Source organism: Poecilia mexicana, unplaced genomic scaffold (genome assembly GCF_051168715.1).
Source record: "Poecilia mexicana isolate PSO_F unplaced genomic scaffold, ASM5116871v1 scaffold_8, whole genome shotgun sequence".
Taxonomy (NCBI): domain Eukaryota; kingdom Metazoa; phylum Chordata; class Actinopteri; order Cyprinodontiformes; family Poeciliidae; genus Poecilia; species Poecilia mexicana.
In genome coordinates, this window is record NW_028263377.1 from 3,944,017 (window position 1) to 3,968,250 (window position 24,234).

Here is a 24,234-nt window from a genome sequence, read left to right on the forward strand (position 1 = left end):
GATACTTTATGACAACAGTCATAAATATTCATGAAGACTCATGACATGTTATGTCATGTTTATGAAAGTATCATGACAGTCTTATTCACCCCCCTTCAAATAAAGTATTATCAAATTCTGTATGTATCAAATATTACATAAAATGAAATATGACTTCCTAACTTAACACCTTGAAATTGGGCCTCTGTCTCTTTAAAAACTCCTGCTCTTTCTGAAACTCCACATGGCTTCTCTATTAACTCTTTAACAAGTTTTTACCAGCGTTTCACTGAGAAGTAGCTGCTATGATGAGGTCAGCTGATGCGCACTTCCACCAGGTGTTTGCTAATTGCTAGCTAGTCTGAAGGAGCTGAGTGAGGGAGGGCTGCTCTGTGAGGCGGAAGCTCCCAAACTGGGATATTTGAAGTGAGGTTTGAGTTCTTTTTAAGGGGCCAAACCAATAACCTGTGGCATTGTGCCAGTGAGTTCTGTGCTGCACTTTAGAAGAGGCTTCAAGACAGAAACAGAACAGAAGTTGGAACACCACTATTATTGTATTTTCATCTCTCATATAAGACTGTCTGCATTGTATGATTGTTGGGATCTGGGATCCTGTGTGTGGCACAGTGGGGAGAGAGTTTGTGTATAAGCCTGTCACAATAAGCAATAAATCAATTAATCGCACAAGCATTTAAAATGGGACCAATAACTTCCATTTGCATACTTGTTTGTATTTTCAATTTTGTTCAGCGGAGACTGCATAAATAGTTTTATATATTTATTTTGTTTATTGATTTTGGATATTAAAATATCATTCAGTTCCAGTGTTAAATGTTATTTGGATATTAAGATTATTGATCTTAATTGTAAAAATTGATCTCAAAAGGACAATATTATCATTTATTGCAATAATTTCTGGGACAAATTATTGCGATAAATAATTTGCAATAATTAGGGAATTATTTATTTGCAAATTATTGCATAATAATTTGCTCAATAAATAATTCGCAATTTATTGCAAATAATGAATTTGCATAGTGGGCCGGTAAAATTTATCATGAACGGCCATTGTGTGAGCAAGCCCCAAGTACCCATTAAACTCACGATAGAGTTTTGTCATTTGTTGTCATATAAACAAACATACAGAGTTTTTCAAAAAGTCAACATGACACATTATGGTGGCAGAATCATGTTGTTGGAATTCTTTTCTTGGCTGGAACAGGTCACCTTCTCTGGGAGGCTGTGCACACATTTATGCCACATTTATTAGATTTTTATTTGTGAAAGAAAAACTTCAAAAACCATTTAACACTTTCCTCCCACTTCATAACTGTTTATGTGTTGATCTACCACATAAAACCCCACAAAATGCTTTGAAGTGTGTGATTTTGTGACACTCCATCTGGACTCTGTGTTTTCAGGCTGCGCCCCATCGACCTGGAGTTCATGAAGAGGTTGGGGAAGATAGTGAGCATTGTGCCTGTCATCGCTAAAGCAGACACACTCACCGTAGAAGAGAGACAGGAATTTAAAGAAAGGGTGAGGCATCGCACTCTGTACATCCACGCAGTCCGAACCTTTTTACTCAACTCTTTTTATTTTCACCTCTTTTCTAACTTATGTTAACGTTAAATTGAACATACTCTGATTGAAGTGAATTAAAGTGACATTGAATTAAATATTTAGTTTAGAACTATGGCACTAATAAATGTGTGAATAACATGGTGAAAATATGACTGACAAATTAAAAAACATTTTTTCTAACAGGCTAAATACACCAAAATGTTACTGTTGAATTTGTTTTTAATTTTGTATTTTTTGATTTTGTAGTATACTTTAACATTTCATGTTCTTTTGTCATTAAAATTATAGTATGTAACTTTCCTTTTTTTAATGAAAACATGTTTCTTTTTTTTTTTTACATATTTGTTAAACTTGTCACCATGTCATGTCAGAACAACATGAGATGGATCATCTGTGAAAAGATGGATCCCCTCCACCTCCTCCCTGAGCTGCTACTGCTGTCTGAAGAAATGCACCAACCAAAACCAACCAATCACAGCCAGGAGGAGGGGCTTAGCACTGTCAACTAACCTCATGTACTCACTACTACATGTGCTAATGATGGAGAATCAACTTATCATTCCAGAAAAACTGATTATCCACCATCAGCGGTGGGCATGCTAACTAGCATTAGCATTCACAACAGGCTCTGCTGACAGGGAAAAGCTGTATTGCAGCAGAGAGAAGGGGAAAGTTTGTGAGAGGCATGCACACGGCTATAATTGACAGCACTAAGACCCGCCTCCTTTCTCTGATTGGTTGTTTCTAGTTGATAAAAGGAGAAGGCAGAGGAGTTCTTTTATTTCACAGATCATCTCTCCTGTGCCAAACTGTCACACCATAGTGACAGTTTCAATAAATATTAAAAGAAAAAATAAAAATTTTGTGCAAAAGTTACGTACTACCCCTTTTAAATACAACCTGTGCACCCCATTCCTGTCCCAAGTCCTAAATCTACTTTGCTTCCTACCCATAAGGCCTGTCTGGTTCTAAACTGGCTTAACACCATTAAAACTGAACAAATTCATGTTCATATTTCAGCTCCTAAATTTTCTAAACTCAGCTCAGTAGGAATGCTGGTAGAAATCTCTCTCATGCTTTTTATTTCACCAACTGTTAAAGCACTGCAGTGTTGTTGTTCCCTTTAATAAAATCCTGATCTTCTTTAAACTTGCCAGCTGAGAAAATCTTTGATTTTGAAACAATATCTGTGATTTCATTCTGATTATACTAACCTCTACAATAGTCAGAGAAGACAGACTGCGTTAAGATGAAGTGTAGCTCTGAAAGTTGGGAAGAACTCATTCAGTTAACATTAGAAACCTGGTTTCATTTACACGGTCAGGGAACAAGCTTCAGTTTATATTGCTTCATTTGACACAAAGTGGATGATGGCACAACCAGGTTTGGAGGCATACATCATTAGTGGAAAAATCCCCCCAGAGACAGACAATGGTCACACACGTTCACACACACACAGCTGTCACCACAACCTCACCTTTACAGGTAAATGTCAGGACTATCATAAAAGAGCCCAAGTTTGTCCTAAGTGTTTCTCAGTTTATGCCTCTCATTGACTCTTGCGTTGAGCGGCGTTTACGTTGAGGAGAGCATCAGGATCATCATGTACAAAAGAAAGAAGCTCCATTAACACGATTCCAAAGAGTTAACTCTGAAGCATCCAGTCTGATCTGTTGGGGTTTGTTGAATGTTTGACTTTTCTTTGGTTTTGACTTTTACAGATAAGGAAAGACTTGACATCCAATGGAATTCATGTTTACCCCCAGAGAGAGTACGATGAAGATCCAGAGGAGCGCGTTCTCAACGACAGAATCAGGGTAAGGATTTTTAGCCTTTAAATGACTCACAGGAAGTACCGATAAAGAATCCGTCAGATTTCAGGACGGTTCATGCTTGTTGCACAGGATTGGCTGCCAGAACAGATGTTTTGTCATTTCTGAGTGATCAAACTAACTAAGTATAACGGCCATAACAGCAATAACAGGACCAAATATTTCAGTTTTCTGTTGACTTGTTTCTATGGAGATTGTCTTAACGGGATAACCGATGACTTTTCCAGGAAAGCATTCCCTTTGCTGTCGTGGGAACTGACAAGGAGCACCAGGTGAATGGAAACAAGGTGCTGGGCCGGAAGACGAAGTGGGGAATCATTGAAGGTGAGTTTTGAGTTCCAGGCCTGTTTTTAAGGTTTAGGCCTCTCACTGTCTGTGGTAAAGACATCAGGATCCTCGCTTTGGCGTGGCAGACTTCAACAGCTTTAACAGCTGCTCCCTCTAGACTGCGGATTGTTTTGTGGATTTCTTGAGAGTTGCTTTAATGGTGGGAAAATACTCGTTAATCAGAACGTCTCTGTGAAGGTTAGCACAGAAAAGTCTAAGTTTAACTGAAGCAGAGAAGTGGTGGTGAAGTCAGTGGGGTTGGTGTTTTGTTTTTTGTTTTTTTTCCAGGTACCGAAATTCTGGAAAATTATATATGAGTGCAAAGTTGCTCTAAAAGTTCATTAAGAGTGTCAACTTTGCATTATTCAGTAAATAATGAAACCTTTTACGCAAAATTCCTTTAAAACCTTCACTAAAAGTGAATTAAAAATGCCAATGCTGCATTAAAAGTGTTATTTGCCGAATGACACTTCCTGACAACAGCCGTAAACATTCATATGTTTATGACAGTGTTATCTTAGTTTTATGCACAGCCCGACAAATAAAATGTTACCAACACTTCCTGAACCAACATGGGCTGAAAGGTCACTGACATGAAGAAGACATCACTCCAAAAGAAATTACAAATAACAGCTTGCAAGTGAAAGTATTTAATATTTTGAGGACATCTGATTAAACTAAATGGAAGTATTTGGCTGCCATGATCATTGTTGACACCGTTCCAACTGTGGATTTAGGGGGTGGCAGCATCATGGTGGGAGGCTGTTTAGCTGCATAAGGGACTGGTGGGCTTCACAACAGAGATGACAGCATGAGGAAAGAACTTTGTGAGAAAATATCGAAAGAACACCTCAAAGCATCAGGGAGACAAATAGGTTTTCGACATGAATGACCCGAAGGATCCTGCCAGATTAGTTCCTAACAGACCAAGTTACAGCAGGTCTGTCTGGAGTGATGGGCCAACATTACAGCAAACTGATGTGAGAAGCATGTGGACAGATATTCAAAACACTTGACCCAAGTCACAAAGCTTAAAACAGGAAGGGCTTGTTATTTGTCCTTTTATATGTATTGAATTATCTGATGTAACTGAAGCATTTCAAAAACTAGACTGGACGCTATGGAGGACAGGTTCCAAACATCTGGTGTATTAAAGGATGTAACTGAGAACGGTGAGAGCTAATCTGTTGTTTTCTTTTCATGCAGTTGAAAATGTGGCTCACTGTGAATTTGCAAACCTGAGAGATCTTCTTATCAGGTGAGTCTGACTTTACTGCTCATCTTTATTGGAAAGGAATTAATTTTATTAAATGGTCAGTTTCCTGATAGCATGAAAACTGTCCAGATTTACAGTTATGTAAATCTGGAGTTTATGAAATTATTAAAAATTATTGTAAGGAAAAACTTGCCAGTTATTCACTAATAGTCTATATGGCTCAACTTCACATGCATTAAGTGAGCTTATTGAGAAAATGACTAACTTTATAGAGTTGAAATAGTTTAACCACAGCACTAATGTGAAACCTGGAAGCAGAGCCTCTTAAGCAGCACATCTGAGTGGAGGTTGTCATAGAGACAGTTTACAGGTTAGAAAGTTTTAATTTTAACGCCATAATCACAAAACAACTTTTGGCTAGGTATGATTTAGATTTTTTTTTTCCTTTTTTTGAGAAGAGGTGTTGACTTCTTGATCCTCCAATCGAAATGCTATAAAAAATTTGAATGTTGCTAGAATTGATCTAACTTGGTCGATGCATCCCTGCACTATTCCACTGGATTCAAATCTCTCCTAAAGCTCAGTCTGGGCTTTCTGCCGTTTACTTGGATTCCCTCTGGTAGATTTTCTACCAGGTCAATCAGCGAACAGAAGAAACTTTGAATAATGACTTCAATTCTCTGCTCAGCTGTATAATTGTACTCTGCCTGTAGTTTTAGCAACGGCAGCGGAGGAAGTGAGTGAAGCCATTCAGTCTTTGTTCAATAACATTCAATATATTGAATATTAATTCAATATATTGAATTAATATTAACAGCCACTTCGTTCAGATCAGCCCTTCTCTATGCCCAGAGGAGGATGGTTGTTTACAGCACAGGAAACTTCTGGTTAGCTTCATAGCGTCGATACGGAGCGTTACATACGTCACGGACAAACATTTGTGATTGGGTAAAATTTAAAATCTCAAACGAATCCACACCTCCACGAAGCAATCGTTTCTCAATAGCTAAAAGTCCAGACCTTCTGGATGAAGAAGGAGCTGGTTTTCACCAGCCTTTATTAAACACTACATTCACATTTACTAAAATGCTTGAATAACCATTGCTGAGGAACACATTTTTAGCACACATATTAAAACATAAACATGTGGGCCTGGGTTAAGGGCTACCTGCTGAACTCTTCAGTATGACTGTGGCTTCAGATGTTTCCTGTAGGAATGTTTTTTTTTTCTTCCACATCAGCACTTTTCACTGGAAACCAGTTTGTATCAGAGCCACTGAGCTGAGAAATTCTCACCGACTGTTTTCTGCTCAGGTCTCACCTGCAGGACCTGAAGGACGTGACCCACAACATCCACTATGAGTCGTACCGCGTGCGACGACTCAACGAGAGCAACATGAACTTCAGCGAGCTGGTTCTGTCCAGCTGGCCCCTGAAGAACGGGACCGACACATGTGAGACAGAGAGCCAGCTCTGATCCGTCCGTCGTCCTCCCTGTCCTCCTGAGCGCTCGCAGGCGTGAGGCTCTGCCCTCACGTCACGGTGAAACACGGGAGAAATCTTTTCTTCTTCTTTTTTTTTTTTTTTAAACAATGGGGACCAAGTAGTGGAATACTTTGTCTGAGAAATGTGGGAGGTTTTGATGTAAGATAGAGGAAATGAATTGCAGCTAGATGTGTTGGACAGGGAGGTCACAGTGACGACCTGGGAGGACGAACAGAAGCGGGATTAATGGAGGCTGTAGTTCAGCCTCCGGGTGAACACACACTTTGTTATGATGTCCACAGACATGTTGGCCTTGCAGTGTGGAATTATGCTCAGTTCAGATGTTGCAGCGTGTAAAACAGGTGAATAAAGCGTTAGTTAGAAGCCCCTCCTGTGCCAAGAACTTACCTCTTTCTCCACTGAGTTTTTAATCTGACAAATTATGCCATTAATTACCTGCATGTGTGGTTTGAGCTGCATTTTTTTTTTTTTTTTTTTTTTTTTTTTTTTTTTTTTTAGGGCTGCCATTATTTCATAAATTTGATCTGTTAACGATAGCGCTAACTGACTGTAGAGTATACGAACTAAAAGATTTAACTATAGGATTCGGTTTCCTTAATATTGTCATCATTTACTAGCTGTGTTGATTTGTAGGATTCCATGTCCACACTGGACAGATCTGGGAACCGACTCTGACGTGGTGTTCAATGTGTTAAGCCCAAAGTAGCGTTTCTGTTAAAGCTGCAGTATGTAACTTTCATAAAAATATATATCTTTTTGACATATTTGTTTAACCTGCCACCATGTCCTGACAGTTTGCATGAGACAGATATTCTATGAAAAGATCGATCCTCTCCACCTCCCCTCTGTGCTGCTATTGCCGTCTGACGAAATGAACTGACCAAAATGAACCAGTCAGAGCCAGGAGGAGGGGCTTAGCGCTGTCAATCATTCTTGTAAGCTAGTTGCTGTTTATGTGTCATCATTGGTGGCCATGACAGCCTTAGCATTCACAACAGGCTCTGCTGATGCGGAGAAGCTGCATCATAGCAGAAGAATCTGTACACCAGCGTGATTGACAACGCCAAGACCCTCCTCCTGGCTCTGACTGATTGTTTCTAGTTTGCAGCAGAGCTCAATTTTTTTCACAGATTATCTGTCTCAAGCTATACTGTCATATATATATATATATATACATATATATATATATATGTATATATATATATATATATATATTTTTTTTTTTTTTTTCATAAAAGTTACATTCTGTAGTTTAAAGCTTCTTTAAAGCTTGATGTCCACATTAAAGTGCCAAAATATCAGAAAACATTCTCAATTTTCATTTGTGTTTCAATTTAAAATGTAACTTTTACAGAAATGTTTTTAAAACAAATCCTTATTCTTGCTGGTTCATTTCGGTTCTTTTCAACACGAGTGGACATTCAGCTGCAGCTTTGCTCAGTGCGCCACCTGGTGGAGAAAAATTTAAAAACATCCATTATCAAACGCTTTCTGTCAGGAAAACCTATCTGTGAACAGTAGAAGAAGGAAATGTCTCATGCTTAATGAACATCCTCAGAAAGTGTTTAATGAGTGTTTAGTAAGCCATGTGTTTGTGTTCCTACTGAGACTGAATAGCTGTGAAACATGTAGCATGAAAACTAAGAGTGTTTAATAAAGGGAGCTGCCTTTTTCAACATGTTAATCTTGTCCACTGCTTCAAGATTAGCTGTCGCTTTTCACATACTTCATGTTTCCTTTAACACTGTGGCCAATTTTACAAAACACAACACAAAGTTAAACTAGTTATCTGTCATTTTCTTCAAACACACAAAATACATTTACTTTCTTTTTATAGACAGAACTTTTTATATCTATGTGATAAATGGTAGAACATGCAGAGCCCTGCGAAAGAGGGGGACATTTTCACATTTTGTCACTTTACAACTACAAAGTTTAATGTTTAATGTAATTACTGGCATTTACCATGACAGACCAACATAAATTAGTGCGTCATTGTGAAGGGGAAGAAAAGCGATACCTGGTTATTAAAATGTTTGTTTTAGAAATAAAAAAAATCTTCAAGATGTGTCTTGTGTTCAGTCTCTAAAGTTTGTCAGATTGAGCTGAATGAATCAAATTTCAGGTCTTACAGACTCACAATTGAATTCAGATCTGGAGCAGCATTTTATCCACACATGAACTGTTTCTAAATCTGTGAGTAAGGATCTCCCCCACCCCCATTGTTGCTTGTTGTGTTCTCAGAGTAATCGATATCTTTATCCAATTGATTAAAAAAATAAATTATTTCAAAGATAATCATTTGTGTCAAAATTGATAAAGTATCCCATTTCATTTATCCAAATCATTAAACTCTGCTGGAGCATCCACCTGTGACCCTCTGTAACCTATAAAAAGGGTTTTCAGAGAAACTTCCTCATGAGCCAAAGGGACAGAAAAAACAAGAAATGCCAAACGATGCTGCATGCCAGCTGTGCTAATGCTACGACACTGATATTTCAGAGCAACTTAAAAAGTTTGGTCTGAATATTATTTTCATTTAAAGCCCAACCACTGTGTTCTGTTAGTATATTGTCAATATATTGTCTCTTCTGCCTGGAAATTGAGCTGCTAGCAGACATGACTGTCATGACACTAACAGCCTTCAGTCAGAGGCCTCTTCAGATTTGTTGCAGGACTGACTGCTAAGTAGATCCTTGCTCCTCACTGCGTCACCGTCCACAACGACTCTTTGAAGATGGATGATAAGAGAGGCGACAAATCATGTTTTCCTCCAGGATAAATAAAGTGATTTTTAATTTAATTTTAACCTGATTGCAAAGTTCCACACCAGGCAACACTTTGTTCTACTGAAAAATGTTAATCAGCTCACGGCTGCTAAATAGTGAAGCAGCAAAACAAACCAATGTGTCCACATCAATTAGCCCTCTGTTTACTGGTAAAAGCATTAAAGGCCAACATGGCTGACAACTCAGGTTACCGCAGGTGACAAAGCAGAATATAGCAGCCTGCTCTGCTGTGTAGTTAATTAATAAAAGAAATATTATACAAAAATTTCTAGAAAGAAAATTGATTCCATTTGGAAAAATATGCTTAGTATGTTTTGAAACGGAATTTATTTTAGTTTAGAACGATCCATTTTTTTGTCCTTCTCTTTTATTTATAATTGAGGGGAAAGTGGAAGCACAAGGAGTCACACTAATGACAAGCAGTTATGATTTAATAAAATAACTACTTAACTGAATCAAATGTGCATATTTCCCTTAAGTTTGGCAAACAGGAAAGGGATACACAAATCATATATTTTTCTAAACAAAGTTTGAATTGTCCCCTACTTATTAACCAATTTAAAATGTAATCATAATATTATTTAGCATATTTCTCTGTTAATGACAAAAATATTGCAATCTTGATCTGGCGCTGTGACAGCTGGTGTTTGGCTTCAAAGCTTTATCTGTAAGGCAACGTTTAAATGTACAAGAAATAAAGGAAGCATCAGACTTACTTGTTCTGAGTTTATATAGTTTTGCTTTCTTAAACAAAGAATATTGAACTTTTTCATATTTTTTGCATTTTTTAGATGAACCTGTAAAAGCTGTGCAGTCAGTTCTTTTTTTTATATAAAATCTTTTTGTAAGGATTCCAATCAAAATCATCCTCATGATGAGTGGAAGTAAACTATATTTATTTTTATTTAAAACCAAATTCTTGCATTTCTCCAGAACATTTTAATTCTAACAGACAATCAACTTCCTAAACTTTTTGTAGTTTAATTCAACATCACAGATCTGATTTTGTGACTTACTATCAGCAATTCCACAGCAAAAACGTTGCTCGGGAGTTTGCCTGATTCAAAAGTTGCGTTTCTTTAGAGGTCCTCCACTGCCACCTGGTGGTCATTAGCCAAAGTAAGTTCAGCTCCAGCATCAGAACACAAAGAAAGACAACACAAACATCTATCAGTTTCAACAATGTCAGTAAATTGTCAGTTTTTATTTTACTGCTTAGTTAAACTTGTGCTGTACAAGGGTTGTAACAAAATAGTGACAGATGACCAAAAAGACTGCAGACAGTAATAGAAATGATTTGTCTTAGAAAATGACCTGGGGTGACGATCCGTAGAAAGGTTAGTTGTTTGCAGCTACGAAATGACTGTGCATGAGAGCTCATGATATGTAAACAGACATGTGAATTCAGTGGAAGCTCATCAAAGGCAAAATACAGAAAGCACAGGAAAAAAAACACAACCCACAGTTGTGTTTCACACTGGGAGTCAGCGTTGGAGAACACAGGATGAACTGTCTAGGGCCGATGAAACAGAAATATTAGTCATCCATAAAGACACAACATTTTACTACTATATGTACCTTCAAAGGATTATTCAGGATTTTGTTGTGAGAAAGGTCTGTAGGCAATTAATACATAAATCCATCGACCTGCTATAGATGCCAAAAAGACTTCATTTATTATGAACCCAGATCGGATGGTCCTGGAGGCTAAAGCTAATGGCTAGTCAGAGTGGTACCAAGATGAAGTGAACCTTCAGTGCAATCAAAAAGTCTCAATTGTACTTTATAAACCTAGAACTATTGTCATGTTTCCATTCTGTTATTTATATTGTAAATTGCAGCAATAGGCAGCACATCACAAATGATCTTCCTGTGGCTCTGTAGGCAGAGATGTTGTCTTGTGATCAGAAGGTTGTAGGTTCAATTCCTGCCAAATTGCCTACCAGTATGTGTCTTGGCGTATAAATATCCTGGGTGAATGTGACTCTAGTGTAAAGCTTTAAGTTCAGTCTGTTTACCAGCTGTAAGGAAACCAATGCCTGAAACAAAAATTGTTTGCTTAACTGCTATAGTTCAGTTTTTGTTATGCAGCCTTAAGACCGGCTTTACCGACATGAACTTTTCAACTCCAGAATTTGCTTGCACATAATTTCAGTAAAGTCCACAGGGTGTTAAATTAAAAGGCATAGCAAACAGCAAACACTGATTTGGTTTAGAACATAATTGGTGTTAAAAAACTTTGTTCTGATTTCTTAGTCATTTCAGTGCTGAACTGCCTGAAGCAGAAGAGCATGAAAACAACTCCATGGCATTCTGTTTATTTTAGAGATGGACGAACACAGTTGCAACTTTTGTGACTGTTTATGTTCACATACATGTCTATTCACTAATGTTGTCTTAAACAAAAAAGAATTAATTAAAAGTTGCAAATTAATTTGATTCCCATTTTTAAAAAATTCCCAAACTCATTTAAACCTGAATTTTAACTATTTTAACAACTTTAACCATTTTAACGTGTTCCATCACGTATATGTGCTTTATATTGATCTGGTCTCTGTAGTTCAGCTCTCCCTGTCTCCCACAGGAAGTCCAGTGGTGATGCAATGCCCCCCACGTCCAGTTCCAGTCTAAATAATCATGGTGGTCCCTGAAAGGATTTTAAAATCCTCCATGAATCATTATGAACTCCACTTTAGTTTTCCCCTTCTGGGATTAGCCATGAGTGTCAGCCCAACCAATATAATCTGGATTTACACATCAAATGAATTTGTCAAGAGGGTTATCTACTACAGGTAAGATACTAACTGCTCATATCATCTTGTCTGAACCGCACCTAAAAAAAAACATGAACTATCCCTTTACTGAGTTCCCAAATAAACCAAGGACTGAAAGTAAAAGGTTGCGCTGAAGCCAGATAGCGGGATTATCTCCGGGTCTTCCCCACGTTTCTTCTTGCTCCAGTAGTTTTGTCAGTAATAAGCTTCCATAGAATCCTCAGAGATCTTCCCCTTTTCTAAAAATTAGACAATGTAAACATTGCTCAGCCATGGCAGAGGTTGAAGTCACACATTATAAGTTTTTATGTATATCACACTCTGTATTTTTGCTGCCACATTCAGCACAATGACAGTAAATATAACATCACAGCTGAAGATCCCATTATTCCGCAGGGAGCAAACAGCAATACAAAGTCGACACAGACTTGCACAGAGGAAAATATACTTCAGTATTTTATGAAGATTTAAAAACTTGAAGTTACTGGTCATGATGTCAATGGCGTCCAAGAGTTTAGATCATTTTGCTTAACAGGGCCTGAAATGTCACAACATAAATAATAATAATAATTATATTGTTAACGATAATAATAGTAAACAGCAATTATTGAATAAGCTCAATTAAGGTCACACTTGAAGCAAAAGCTGAAACAAAAGAGTCGAAAAATGCCATTTTCAATAAATAAATTCTAAAAGTAAGACACACATTTATTTAAATAAATAAATACATGAATAAATAAATAAATGTCTGTACACCAATGAGATGCTGAACGTCTAGAATTAGCTGTCTCCAGGCAAAAACATGCGTGGGGTTGGGCCCCCACCCTGCTTCACAGCGCTCAGAACTCTGCTGCCCGACTCTGGTCTGACTCCATCAGGGGGGACAGAGGAGCGCCGGTGGACCCGTCCAGAAACCAAGATGGCCGACTCCCAGAGTAACAGGAAACATTACTGCTTTTCCTTTTTTGCCTTGAAGCAGATATATTTGAGCATGTCTAATGTCTGGGAGACTCAAAGCTTTAGTGATATGGATTCATGACCTCGGCTGTGTTTCGTTACCAGCAACAGGGCCTTCTGGCTCAGACTCTAACTCTTTAAAACAGTTAGGCACCATGGTCAGAACCCACAAGGAATGACTGGTCAGAGTTAGGTGGTCTCAGAGACCCCACTCACCACTACCTTCTATATGCACATTTTCCCTGAACCTCTTTATCCAGCCATGTTGGGTTTACTCCCTTGTTGTTAGAACATTTGTAGGAGGTTATTTTCTGTGCTTATAAGATGATTTTATAAACTGTCTAAGGTTTGCACTTATCATTGCAAGAAGCCTTTCCAGTTCGCTTCTCAATCAAACCAGAATCAATCAGCATAAAGACTTAAAGGGCCAGTATTATGTGTTTATCATGTAGTGCCATTTCACAGCACAATCATGAAACTATGTTAGCTTCATTTGTTACAAAAATGCTCTACATATAAAATATAGCTTCAAAGTAACTTGACTTTGTAATTTAACGCCCCGAAATTGGGTCTCTGTCTCTTTAAGATTCGCCTGCTGCTTCCGAAACATCCAAATGCGAATGTCTACATTTTTTTGGGCCATTTTGTCTTAATTGCTGCTCTGAGTTTGTTGTTCTTTTAGAAAATGACCTTTTTTTTGAGACGACTCCAAAGGCCAGACAGCGATTAATCAATCACAAATACTTCAATAATCGATTCATCTGATTAAATGTTTCAGCCCTACTGTAGACAGGACAAATATTCTTTTCTGTACCTTTACTTTTCTTTTAAAGTACGAGTGAAACCTTGTCTTAGAGTGAATACTGACATGCTTAAGTGTGAAGTTTAAGGTTTAGATAGAATCACTCACAACAGAGGACTCTTCTTCTCAAACCTTTTTAGTTTATAGTTTGGAAACTTAATCAGTGATGTCCATTTATATCTGATGGCTGTTTAGATGTTTACTACCATTTATTACAGTTCATTCCTTCTGGGATCTTACTTGGTGTTCAACGTTTTGGTTTTTCATTGTTATGTCAGTGAACGCACCAGCACAGCCAGATTCCACTATCGACTTTACTATTATCCACTTTGTAACAGAACCATGTCAGAAACATCCAGAATAGAAATATATACCACACAAATTCCATCTCACCTTCGTTTTTCATACCACTTCAAAGCCTAATGCCAAAAAAATCAAAAAACAGCCTCTGATTGTGGTTTCTAGAGCGAGTCTCTGCCTGTTGACGAGACGTTCTTCTAATAAACACTGAATTCACCGAGCCTTCGTGTCATCTGCTGAAGTAATCTGGCTTTGCAAACTGCATCCCCCCCCCGGTGGTGTTAGAAGCATCAGAGCCACACAAGTTCAAATGCTCTAAAATAACACTAACATCAGGTGTTTTCTGATTAGAAAAAGGTGAGAAAAAAAAACAAAAAATCAAAACCATTGAAACTCAAACCTCAAGTTTGGAGGGGGTGAAAAAAAATTCTTCGACTGAAAATCCTCTGCTACCTGAATGTGTTTAGTAGCTGCAGTGCAGATGTGGCAAAAAAAAAAAAATGTCACTGAAAGTCCCGAAGCGGATCCGTCTGCAGCGTCTCTACACCCCCATGTCACCGTCATACGAAAACAGAGGAGCCCATAGATGATTGCAAGAACCAAACAAGTCAAATAAGCGTGCAACTACCCCTCACGTACCCCCACAAAAAAAGCTGATGTAAACAGTTGTTTTCAGATCTTCTTTTGACTTCTTTTATGTTTATTTGTCTCATTTGTTTCTTTTTTTGTTTGTTTTGTTAGATTTTTTTTTTTTTTTGGATTTCAGTTAAGACACAGAAATGGGGGAGTAAAAGGTGATCCTGAAGATGGGAAGCTGTGAGTCAGTGACACACACACTTCACACACAGAAGCAGGAAGAAAAACAAAGAGAGATATTAAGATGGTCCGTCCTTATTTACTTGGTGGTTTTCTGTCCAGAAATGCAGAGTCTGAAACTGAGCGAGAGGAAAGGAAACCTTGATCCCTTCTGAGGAACAAAAAAAACGGGCAACAGGGGGAATATTACAAGGAGAGATGACACGTGTCAGCACTCATGATCTTCAGGAGTTATATTTGCTTTACTTACATACAGTATACGTTTTAGTGTGTTTGCAGTGTATGAGCTTATGAGTTCAAACAGCTAAAAAAAAAATCTTCGTCTCCATCGAACAAAAAGTCTTTAGCCTCCTCTTTCCCTCCTTGTTGCATGTGGGGCGTGCACGCTCTCCCCTCCGCGTCCGTTTAGTTTTTAAAAAAAAACTCCTTCCAAGTCCACAGAGAGGCTTTCTCCTCCGACTAACAGCCTTCTGCTGATTGTGAAAAAGAAACTTGCTGTCAGACAAGACGTCACACCAAGCTCTTCACGCCACCATCTTGGGGCGCCATGCCTCTGGGCGTGGCATGTCCCATCCTGGACCTTCCTGCCTCTCAGTCTGCCTGCCAGCGAGGGAGTCCATTCAGATGGCTGAGGAGGGGGGCGTAGGGGGGCGGGTGAGGAATGGGCTGGGAGGGGAGAGGAGGAGTGATGCAGGGACAACTCGGTGTGAAAAGGACGAGGACGGGTTGAGGAGGAAGGTTGCCGTACGGCGGTCAGTCTGATGAGGGCTGGGCCGTCTTACTCGATGACCATGCAGTGGGGCAGGTGCTGGGCGTAGTACTTGAAGAGCTCGGCCGTGGCTCCTGGACAGTTGGTCAGCTCCAGTTCCTCCAGCTCCTGCAGCTGGATGAGACCTGACAGCCCGGTGGTGGTCAGCAGGGGGCAGCCTGGAGGCACAGAGGACAACAGTCAGCCCAGCTGCAGCTGCCCCTCCCTCACCTGATGCACAACAACATTCATCAAACAGCATCAGCTGGTTTACTGCAGCTGAGCAGGGATCACCACAGCTCACCGTGAGAAAAGATCTCAGCATCTGCTGCATAATTTAACAGGTTAGTTTTTGGAAACAATCACAAAAGCTTTAACGAGAAAAGGAACAACGATTAAAGCTGTAGTGTGTAACTTTTATTAAAAAAAAAAAATTACATATTTGTTGAAACTGTCACTGTGTTGTAAAAGTATGTTATGAGACAGATTACATTTCACATTTAGACTTTACAGTTCCATCATGCAGGACCTTTTTGTGGGATTTATAGGGAAACATAAATCATACCTGCAAGAGACAGCAGGCGGAGGCTTCTCATTCCAAACAAATGCTGCAGACCAAAATCCTGCACCTGAAAAACACAGAAAGTTTTTTTTAATGATTAAAGACCAGGCTGAGAGGAAACATGCAGTATGTCTACAACCCGATTCTTTCCTAATTTAATTCCAACCACAAGTTAAAATATGTCTTCTCATGACATTTCATGGGAAACCAACACAGAGTAACCTATAATATTAAAGATGCAATTTCTTACAAATAAAATGATCTTGGTCTGGACTTTGATTAGCTTATTCTTAATCAGTTGATCAATAATTCTTGGAATAATCTAAATTAATGAGCTACAACCACATTTAATTTCCCTTTGGGATTATTACAGTATTTTTGAATCTGAATTTGACTCAATTCTGCCCAGCTTTTCCATCCAGCTGAAGACATCTCCACAGCTTAACTCTGCCACTACCATGCTTCACTTTGGGGATGTTCCTTTCAGAGTGATGTCATTATGCACCAATTTGATTCAAGTAAAAATACATTAAAGTTTGTGGGAGCAAACTGACAAGATGTGGAAAAGTTCCAAGATGTGTGAATCCATTGTGATGCACTGAAGCTGAAAGTGATACATAAAGATCTTTTTTTTTTATCTAAACTTTATCTTTGTGAATCTTTAGCATGGAACTAAAGAAACAAATGAAGACAGAGAAGGGTTTGTTTAATACACTAGAGGTCATATATAGGATAATTCTTGTGAGGAGTTAAAACTCAGTATTTGGTTTGTTTTTCTTTTCTTTTTTGAAAATGACCTAAATAAATGGCTATAAAAATTAATAATGATGGTAATAAGTGGAGGCTTGTTATGATAAACTAACATTTATCTACAGGTTGTACAATTTCTTATGAAAAATGCACAACAATGTTATGACTCTAAAGCCATATAATGACTTTTTTATGCTTACCAGTTTTTTACATATATATTTTCCCAAATGTCCTGTGTACAAATGTAGCACCATGTTGTGTTATCACGCTGTAACCATGGTAAGTACAGGCTGCTGTTCACAATGCAGGCCTGAGAACATCTCCAGTGGTCAGCTTTGCATTTTGTAATTTCTTTCTTGTTTTGTTCCACTTCCTGCTTTGCATTACCTGACAGCACCAGCGCAGATAAAGGCTTCTTAGTGAGGACATGGTGGACAGGTAGCCCAGCCCCGTGTCAGTGATTCGCACACACCTGCAGAGAAACACATCATCATCACTGCAAGTCAACTGGAAGAGCTTTGCTAACAGCTTGAGTTTAAATTGATTTAACTGATTTATTTATTTTTTTGCTTTTTACATGACTTTACTTTTTAACAGACATCATAATGTTTTTGAGTTTGGAGATATTTTCAGTCAGACGGCTGTGTTGACTTTGATCCTTCTTGGCTATCTGGAAGCTTCGGCTCAAAAAAGTTGATTTTTTTTTTTTTACAGAATACCAGCTCTTTAAAATGTGAAAGGGTAATCAGGTTTTCAGATTTTCTGATTTATATTTAAAAAATGATGAACTTTCCAATAATCAAGGGGCATGAATACCTCTGCAGAGCAATGTACAATGTTTCTAATTACTTTTTTTTTTTTTTTACAATATACCTTAAGATGCCTCTAAAAAAAAAAGTCCGTTAAAGACTACAATGTAAACTGATGTCTTCATGTTTGACTTGAGTTCAGGTTCTGACTTCTTTTATGTGGATAAAAGCACAAAAGACCCCAAATTCCCTGACCTGTCTAGCACCAGCTCCTCCAGTTTGTGCAGGTCGCAGGCGATATACTCCAGGGCCATGTCTGTGATCCGGGGGCACCAGGACAGGTCCAGGCTGCGGAGCTTTCGGAGGTTCTCGGCCACCAGCTCCACGCCGTCGTCGGTGATCTTGGAGCAGCCTGAGAGGCTCAGGGCGGTCAGGTTGGGCAGGCTGTGCACCATGTTTACCACGCCGTGGTTGGTGATCTCCCAGCAGGACTGGAGCCGTAGAGTGTGGGTGGTGTAGCCCTGTGAACACATTTTCATTCTGGTTATGTAACTTAATCAGGAGAGAAATGACCAAGCCGGAGCGGGATGTTTAGCTTTGCTTTCTCTCATTCCTCCCTAAAGAAGTAAGGGAACAGTAAGTGAACGCAGACAGCGAGGTGTGACGCTCTTGTTTTGACAGGCTACCTGTTTGGCTGTGAAATAGGCCATGGCCGTGTCAGTGACGTGGTAGGCCTGCAGGCTCAGCTCTGATAGGTTGGGCAGGAGCTGGGAAATAGCAGCGATGGCGTCATCCGCCACATTGATGCAGTCACTGACGCTGAGGGAAGTTAGCCTGGCATTGAGACTGGACCACAGGCCAGCTTCTGTGAAGTCGTTGCAGCCTGACAGCTCCAGGTGCATCAGGCCCTGCATTTGCTCCAACATGACCTGCAAAATAAAGGTCAACACATCCGGCATGATGGCTGAGACACTGATACGCAGCACAGCTGAGCCATGTAAGCAGAAGAATGTCATAAAATGGATATCTTCAACTCATAAGTGTAACTGTAAATGCTATATTCTTTCTATGGCTGTAATGATAGTGAAGTGTTAACACTGCAGCCCGTTCTTTCTGGGGTTGAAGCTCATCAGAGGTTTAGTTGCATGTTTGCAAAACTTATTTTTGGTCGTCCTGATTATGTATTTATTTATCTGTAACCTGTCTGTAAATGACAGGTGGTTTTAACATGCAATTGGTTTCACCATAATTACATTCCAGATATCTGAAACTGGTTTGTGTAATAGGTATTAGGTCTAATACCTATCAGTAAATTAAGATATCTCTAATCATATTTTGACTACACAATATAGGTATTTATATCTCTAAATACATTCTGACTGGTAGAAATTTCACCAAATTTACCATTTTTGTGTAAGTTTCAATTTTATTTTCTTTTGCAAAGATTTTTTGATACTGAAACAGTTAAAACATTACAGTACAACATACAGATTAATCACTTTTCTTTAGAATAGTGATTAGTTACTATTAAAATACATTTTCTTCAGTTAAATTAAGCTAAAAGAAAAAATGTTTTTCTATTATTGAAAATATAATAATAAGATCATCTTTTTATGTGATTTTATAGTTTTAAAAAATATTATTATTATTATATATTTGTGTCTTTATTAGTTGTTGCTGATGATGATGAATTTAAGATATCTACAACAAATTACTATCTGAAACACATATTTCACATATCAACAAATAAATGATGACTAGTCATAGAATAAATTTGAGATATCTCACTTTTTGTTCTGACTTTTCATAATCCCAGTTAAAGATGTCTTGAATCACACAATAATTCAAGATATATTAAGCAGATTTTTAGATAAACGATACATAGATTTGAGTAGTGCAAATTATTAAACTGTAGATATACTGAAATAAAATAACTAGCCTAAAGTAACTTAAAAATGCCCAGAGCATCAATTTTGACTATAGTTCAGATTCCTCTTAAGATTTCTGCAAATGAATGACTTAATTAGATGCGTCATATCACAGCAGAGACAGGGCAACACTATCAAAGCACTTCAGCAAACTGCTCCACCAAAAAGCAAAGGAGATGAATTTATTAAAGATGAATCTACCTAGCAGTGTCCGACAGAGTCAGGACAAATGGCCACAGCTGTGAGTGAGTTCAGTGCAGCACAATCATAAAGCATAAAGACCATGTAATAATGAAGTGCTTTGTAGCTACCAAACTATTTGGAAACCACCATTATGACAACGTGGAAAAATGTTTTTGATATTTTTGCAAATTTGACTAAACATAGAAAACCAACTACTCAAATTTACATAAGTATTCGACCCTTTGCCATGAAACTCAGAATTGAGCTTTTTCCACTGACCATTCCTGAATTCTTACGCAAAGTCCACCTGTGGTAAATTCTGTTGATTGGACTTGATTTGGAAAAGAACACACCTGTCTATATAAGGTGCCACGGATGACAGTGCAGGTCAGAGGTCAAACACCAAGCATGAAATCAAAGGAATTATCTGTACACCTCAGAGACAGGATTATGTTGATGAACAAATGTGGGGAAGGATCCAGAAACATTTCTGCTGCCTTAAAGCAGAGCGCTCAGTGGCCTCCATCATGGTTTGGAACCAGCAGGACTCAGAGCTGCCGGCCGTCTGAACTGAGTCACTGGGGGAGAAAGGGTTCAGTCAGGGAGGTGACCAAGAAACCGATGGCCACTCTGTCAGAGCTGCAGCGTTCCTCTGTGGAGAGAGGAGAACCTTCCAGCAGGACCAACCATCTCTGCAGCAATCCACCAGTCAGATTCAACAAAGCCAGAGGCTGGAACTGCTGCCACAGGTGGCATATTAAGCAAAGGCTGTGAATACTGTGGAGATTATCCTTTCACAAAAAAGACTTCTTCCAGTCTTTTTGAGATTATGGGGGGTATTTGTTTGAATTTTGAGGAAAGATATACTCTCAATATAATCTGGAATAAGGCAGAAAGATGTGGAAAAAGTGAAGTGCTGTGACTAATTTCTGGATGCACTGCAACTGGGAGCTGATGTCGGCACACACCTATTCCTAAATGACTGATCAGTATCAGGAATACTGAGTCCTGATCAAGAACATTCCTCCGTATAACCCTCCCTAGACTGAAGAGGAGCAGCAGCTGCTTCTGGATGTCATCATAAAGTCCTTAATGCACACCTATAAGCTTCAGACCAACAAACTGTTATAAAGAAAATCTCACTTCCCAATTATTTTTGAATCTGCTGCATTTGGTTCGCAGCACCTGCTGACTGCTTTTCCTATGGGAGCAGTCAGGATGCAACTTATTTTCAGCAGAGTGTCATCACTAAAGCTAAATGCCATTTCTTATGCACTAGTGCATTTGAGATTATCTACCTTCTAAAATGTACCTTTCAGCTCCACCAGGGAGATACTTTGAGGGACGTTGAAATAATCAATTTATGTAATTTACAGAAAATTTTATCTGATGATCCAGAAGTTCAAGCTTTTCACCAAAAGACAAAAAGAAAAACACATAAAAACAGGAATGTCCATATATAGATAACACTGCCAACAAATCCAGCCTTCTCCATGGCAACCACTCACTTATCCTAGAATAGAAACCTAGAACATTACGTATGGAGAGCCATCTGAGAGGATTTTTTCAAAGCATGATGTGCTTTTGTTCTCTGCAATGAAATCTGACAGTAAAGATCACAACAATGAAGCAATATAAAAATGTTTATTAGAACAAAAATTCATGCTGACTCATTTTAGTGACATCTGCCCTTCTGCTTTGGTAAAGAAAAAAAAATCTGCTGACATGAGCAGGAGTCCTGCTTCACACGCAGCACAGCTAAAAGTTGAAACTACACTAGCCCTAAAATGTAGGACTCCTGTGATCTGAAAGAAGTGTTTTCATAGCAAGAAGTTCACACAGTATCTAACAACACATTTAGCTCACTGGACACGAAACAAGAATGAGACCAACGTTCTGGGAAAACCAAGAGACCCTACGCAGGTTTTGCAAATCATTACCTGGGATTTTAAACCACCTGCTATCAGTTCAGGTTTGACCAGTCCATATTTTCTAAGGTGAATACTGGTCTAATTCAAATGCTAAATTAAAGCCAATAAAACGATTTAAGTGTTTTGTTTTTGGGTTTTGACAAACAAAGGTTTCATAAATCTCCAACCGTGTTTTAAAAATGACTGTTCAGTGCAGAATTATCCAGTTTCAGACTGATCCGTCTATGTGCGTTAGATTTTCAGTGGGAATGGTCACATTCCAGCCAGACTCATTAAAAAGTTTAAAAAATATCATTTTAGTTTAGGAAGCTTAGTAATTCCTTATAAGAAGCTTCATTGTCCCAAAAAAAACAAAAAAAAAAACCCATCATCCTTCTATGATGTCGTCTTCTTCATGGTTTTCGCCAGCAGTAACATTCGGGTGTTGATCACATGTGATGCATCATGTGATGTGAAAAAAAAAATATTTCCATTTCAGTTTTGCGAAAGACATCTATTTCAATACGGCTGAAAAAACACCTCATCCTAGCACAAAAACCTCTGATCAAAAATGTGAATTTGTTCCAAATTGACGTATTTCCATCAAGCTAATTTATTTTGGTAATTTCAACATGAGCAATTCTATGGCAAATGGAAACACAGCTTCTGTCTACAAACCAGTGAAACTCAGCAGTGACTCAAGAAGGTGGCCTTCCTTCATCAGACAGTCACATACTGACCACCACTGGATAGCATTTCAATAGCAAGGCAGGTTACACTTTCACAACATAATATTGTGACATTCTAATTTTCAAAATCTCATAACACAATATTTCATTACACCCAGGCTGGCTCATTCTATGGAGCTTTGATCTTTTCTTCGATATCTCGGTTAATCTGTCCTTATACTTTCTGAAAACACTAAGTTAGCTTTCAACAAATGCAAAACAAAAATCTATCTGCCAGCTGGAAAAAAGAGCAGAGTGCAGTCAGTATGACACAGCTGCACAATTCACAAACAGCAGATCAAACACTGCCAGCAGAAAAAAGAAGAATTAAGGAAAAAATTATGCATGATAAAAGTGTGTGTGGTCTTGTATTTGCTACATTTTAAGGACCATTTTCCTAAAACATACAACGTTGTGGGGACCGGCTGCTACTATTGGGCCCAAAGCCCGGGAATCATAAGACGTTCTGTTTTTGAGTTTGGGGTCAGGTTTAGGACTGAGGTGTGAATTGAGTTTAGGTTGGGGTCAGGATTAATCTATAGAAATTCATGTAATATTAGTGGAATGAATACAAAGATCTTGTGTAGATGGACAGACATACTCTGTGTGTGTGTGTATAATACAGAGAGAGAGAGATATCACTCATACTTGAGAAGAGTTTCAATATTACTGAAGAGTTTAAACAATGATAATGACAATGATGTCATTATTGGAGAACATCAAGAACAAGCTTACCTCCAAACCAGCGTCTGTGATGGTTGACCTCTTGAGGCTGAGAGAACGAACCCCCTTCTTGGACAGTGGGTAGTTGTCGATAAACTCACAGATGTCGAGGTCCGAAACCCCCACTAAGCAGAACGACTGGAAGCCCCGCAGAGCAAAGGCCTGCAGACTGACAAACTCCTTCTCCCCATTGGGTAGTATGTTGTAAAGCTCCTTGGCATGCAAGATGGGCGTCACCCCCTCCCAGAACTTGGGCTGGTACAGCACCTTGCGCCATGTCTTGCATACTTGTGCCAGCACACATTTTTCTGCCGTGGTGAAGTACCAGAGTAGTCGGTTGAGGAGCTTCTCATCCAGGACCAGCTGACGCTCCAGTAGTATGGGTTTGGGCAAAGTGAGGGGGGGAAGCTGACGAAGAGATGGCTTGAGCCCCACCAGAGGCTTCCCTGGCTCAAGGTCAGAGGGCAAGAGAGGTGCTGTTGTATGAGGCATCCCGGGGTTGTCCAAGTGATGCAGATGGTGATGATAGGGAAGAGAGGATGGCGGAGGGGGCAAGATGGAGGGCACAGAGGAGGACTGGCATAGGCGGTTCTTAGCAGCAGGCGTCCCCTTGGTGATACTCGCACTGCCCAGACCGTTAGGCTGGCTGGGGGGCAACTTCACCATACCATTGCGAGTCATGCAGGGAGACTTCAGCTCACTGGGGGTGGACATGTTCAACATTGGGAACCTGCAGGAGAAAGGGAAATACAGTCAGGCCTTCTGTCTGTAGGCAGTTAATACAAATGGTCAAATTCACATAGTTGTGTCTGTCAGGACAGAGTAGGTTACTTTCGCAATGCCATCAATAGGCCTGTCACGATAACAAATTTTGCTGGACAATAAATTGTCCCAGACGTTATGGTGATAAACAATAATATTGTTGTTTTGAGACCATTTTCAAGTAATATAATGATAATGGCATAATAATGCAAGAACACATTGTGAAATATCAGTAAACCTTAAATTCTAATGAACAGTTAACACTAGAACTGTGAGGCATTGTAAATATCCAAAATAAATGAAAAACAG

At 38.9% G+C, this 24,234-nt stretch overlaps 2 protein-coding genes across 2 annotated transcripts in view; one reads left to right on the top strand and one right to left on the bottom strand.

The window, feature by feature from the left end:
* The window catches only part of LOC106917916 (uncharacterized), a 56,683-nt gene extending 48,171 nt beyond the window's left edge, over positions 1-8,512 (top strand). Inside the window, exons 7-11 of the mRNA XM_014987222.2 lie at positions 1,401-1,518; positions 3,285-3,380; positions 3,623-3,719; positions 4,929-4,980; positions 6,253-8,512. Of these exons, the coding sequence (XP_014842708.2) occupies positions 1,401-1,518; positions 3,285-3,380; positions 3,623-3,719; positions 4,929-4,980; positions 6,253-6,415 (526 nt within the window). The 3' untranslated portion in view covers positions 6,416-8,512. The remainder of the gene's footprint in view (positions 1-1,400; positions 1,519-3,284; positions 3,381-3,622; positions 3,720-4,928; positions 4,981-6,252) is intronic.
* A 6,892-nt stretch (positions 8,513-15,404) lies between these two features.
* Positions 15,405-23,886, bottom strand: fbxl16 (F-box and leucine-rich repeat protein 16). Its single transcript, XM_014987221.2, has 6 exons — positions 23,176-23,886; positions 18,378-18,620; positions 17,947-18,212; positions 17,330-17,414; positions 16,196-16,259; positions 15,405-15,809 (listed from the first exon to the last, which is right to left on the bottom strand). Exons 1-6 carry the CDS (start codon positions 23,884-23,886, stop codon positions 15,661-15,663), a joined length of 1,518 nt encoding a protein of 505 aa, XP_014842707.1. The 3' UTR covers positions 15,405-15,660.
* Between the last annotated feature and the right edge of the window lie 348 nt (positions 23,887-24,234).

Excerpts from the sequence above, each read along its gene's own strand:
- fbxl16 (XM_014987221.2), bottom strand. The coding sequence starts at position 23,886 with ATGTTGAACATGTCCACCCCCAGTGAGCTGAAGTCTCCCTGCATGACT. Across the intron at positions 18,621-23,175 it reads TCACAGACGCTGGTTTGGAG|GTCATGTTGGAGCAAATGCA; the intron begins GTAAGCTTGTTC and ends TTTATTTTGCAG. Across the intron at positions 16,260-17,329 it reads ATCTGCGCTGGTGCTGTCAG|GTGCAGGATTTTGGTCTGCA; the intron begins GTAATGCAAAGC and ends TGTGTTTTTCAG.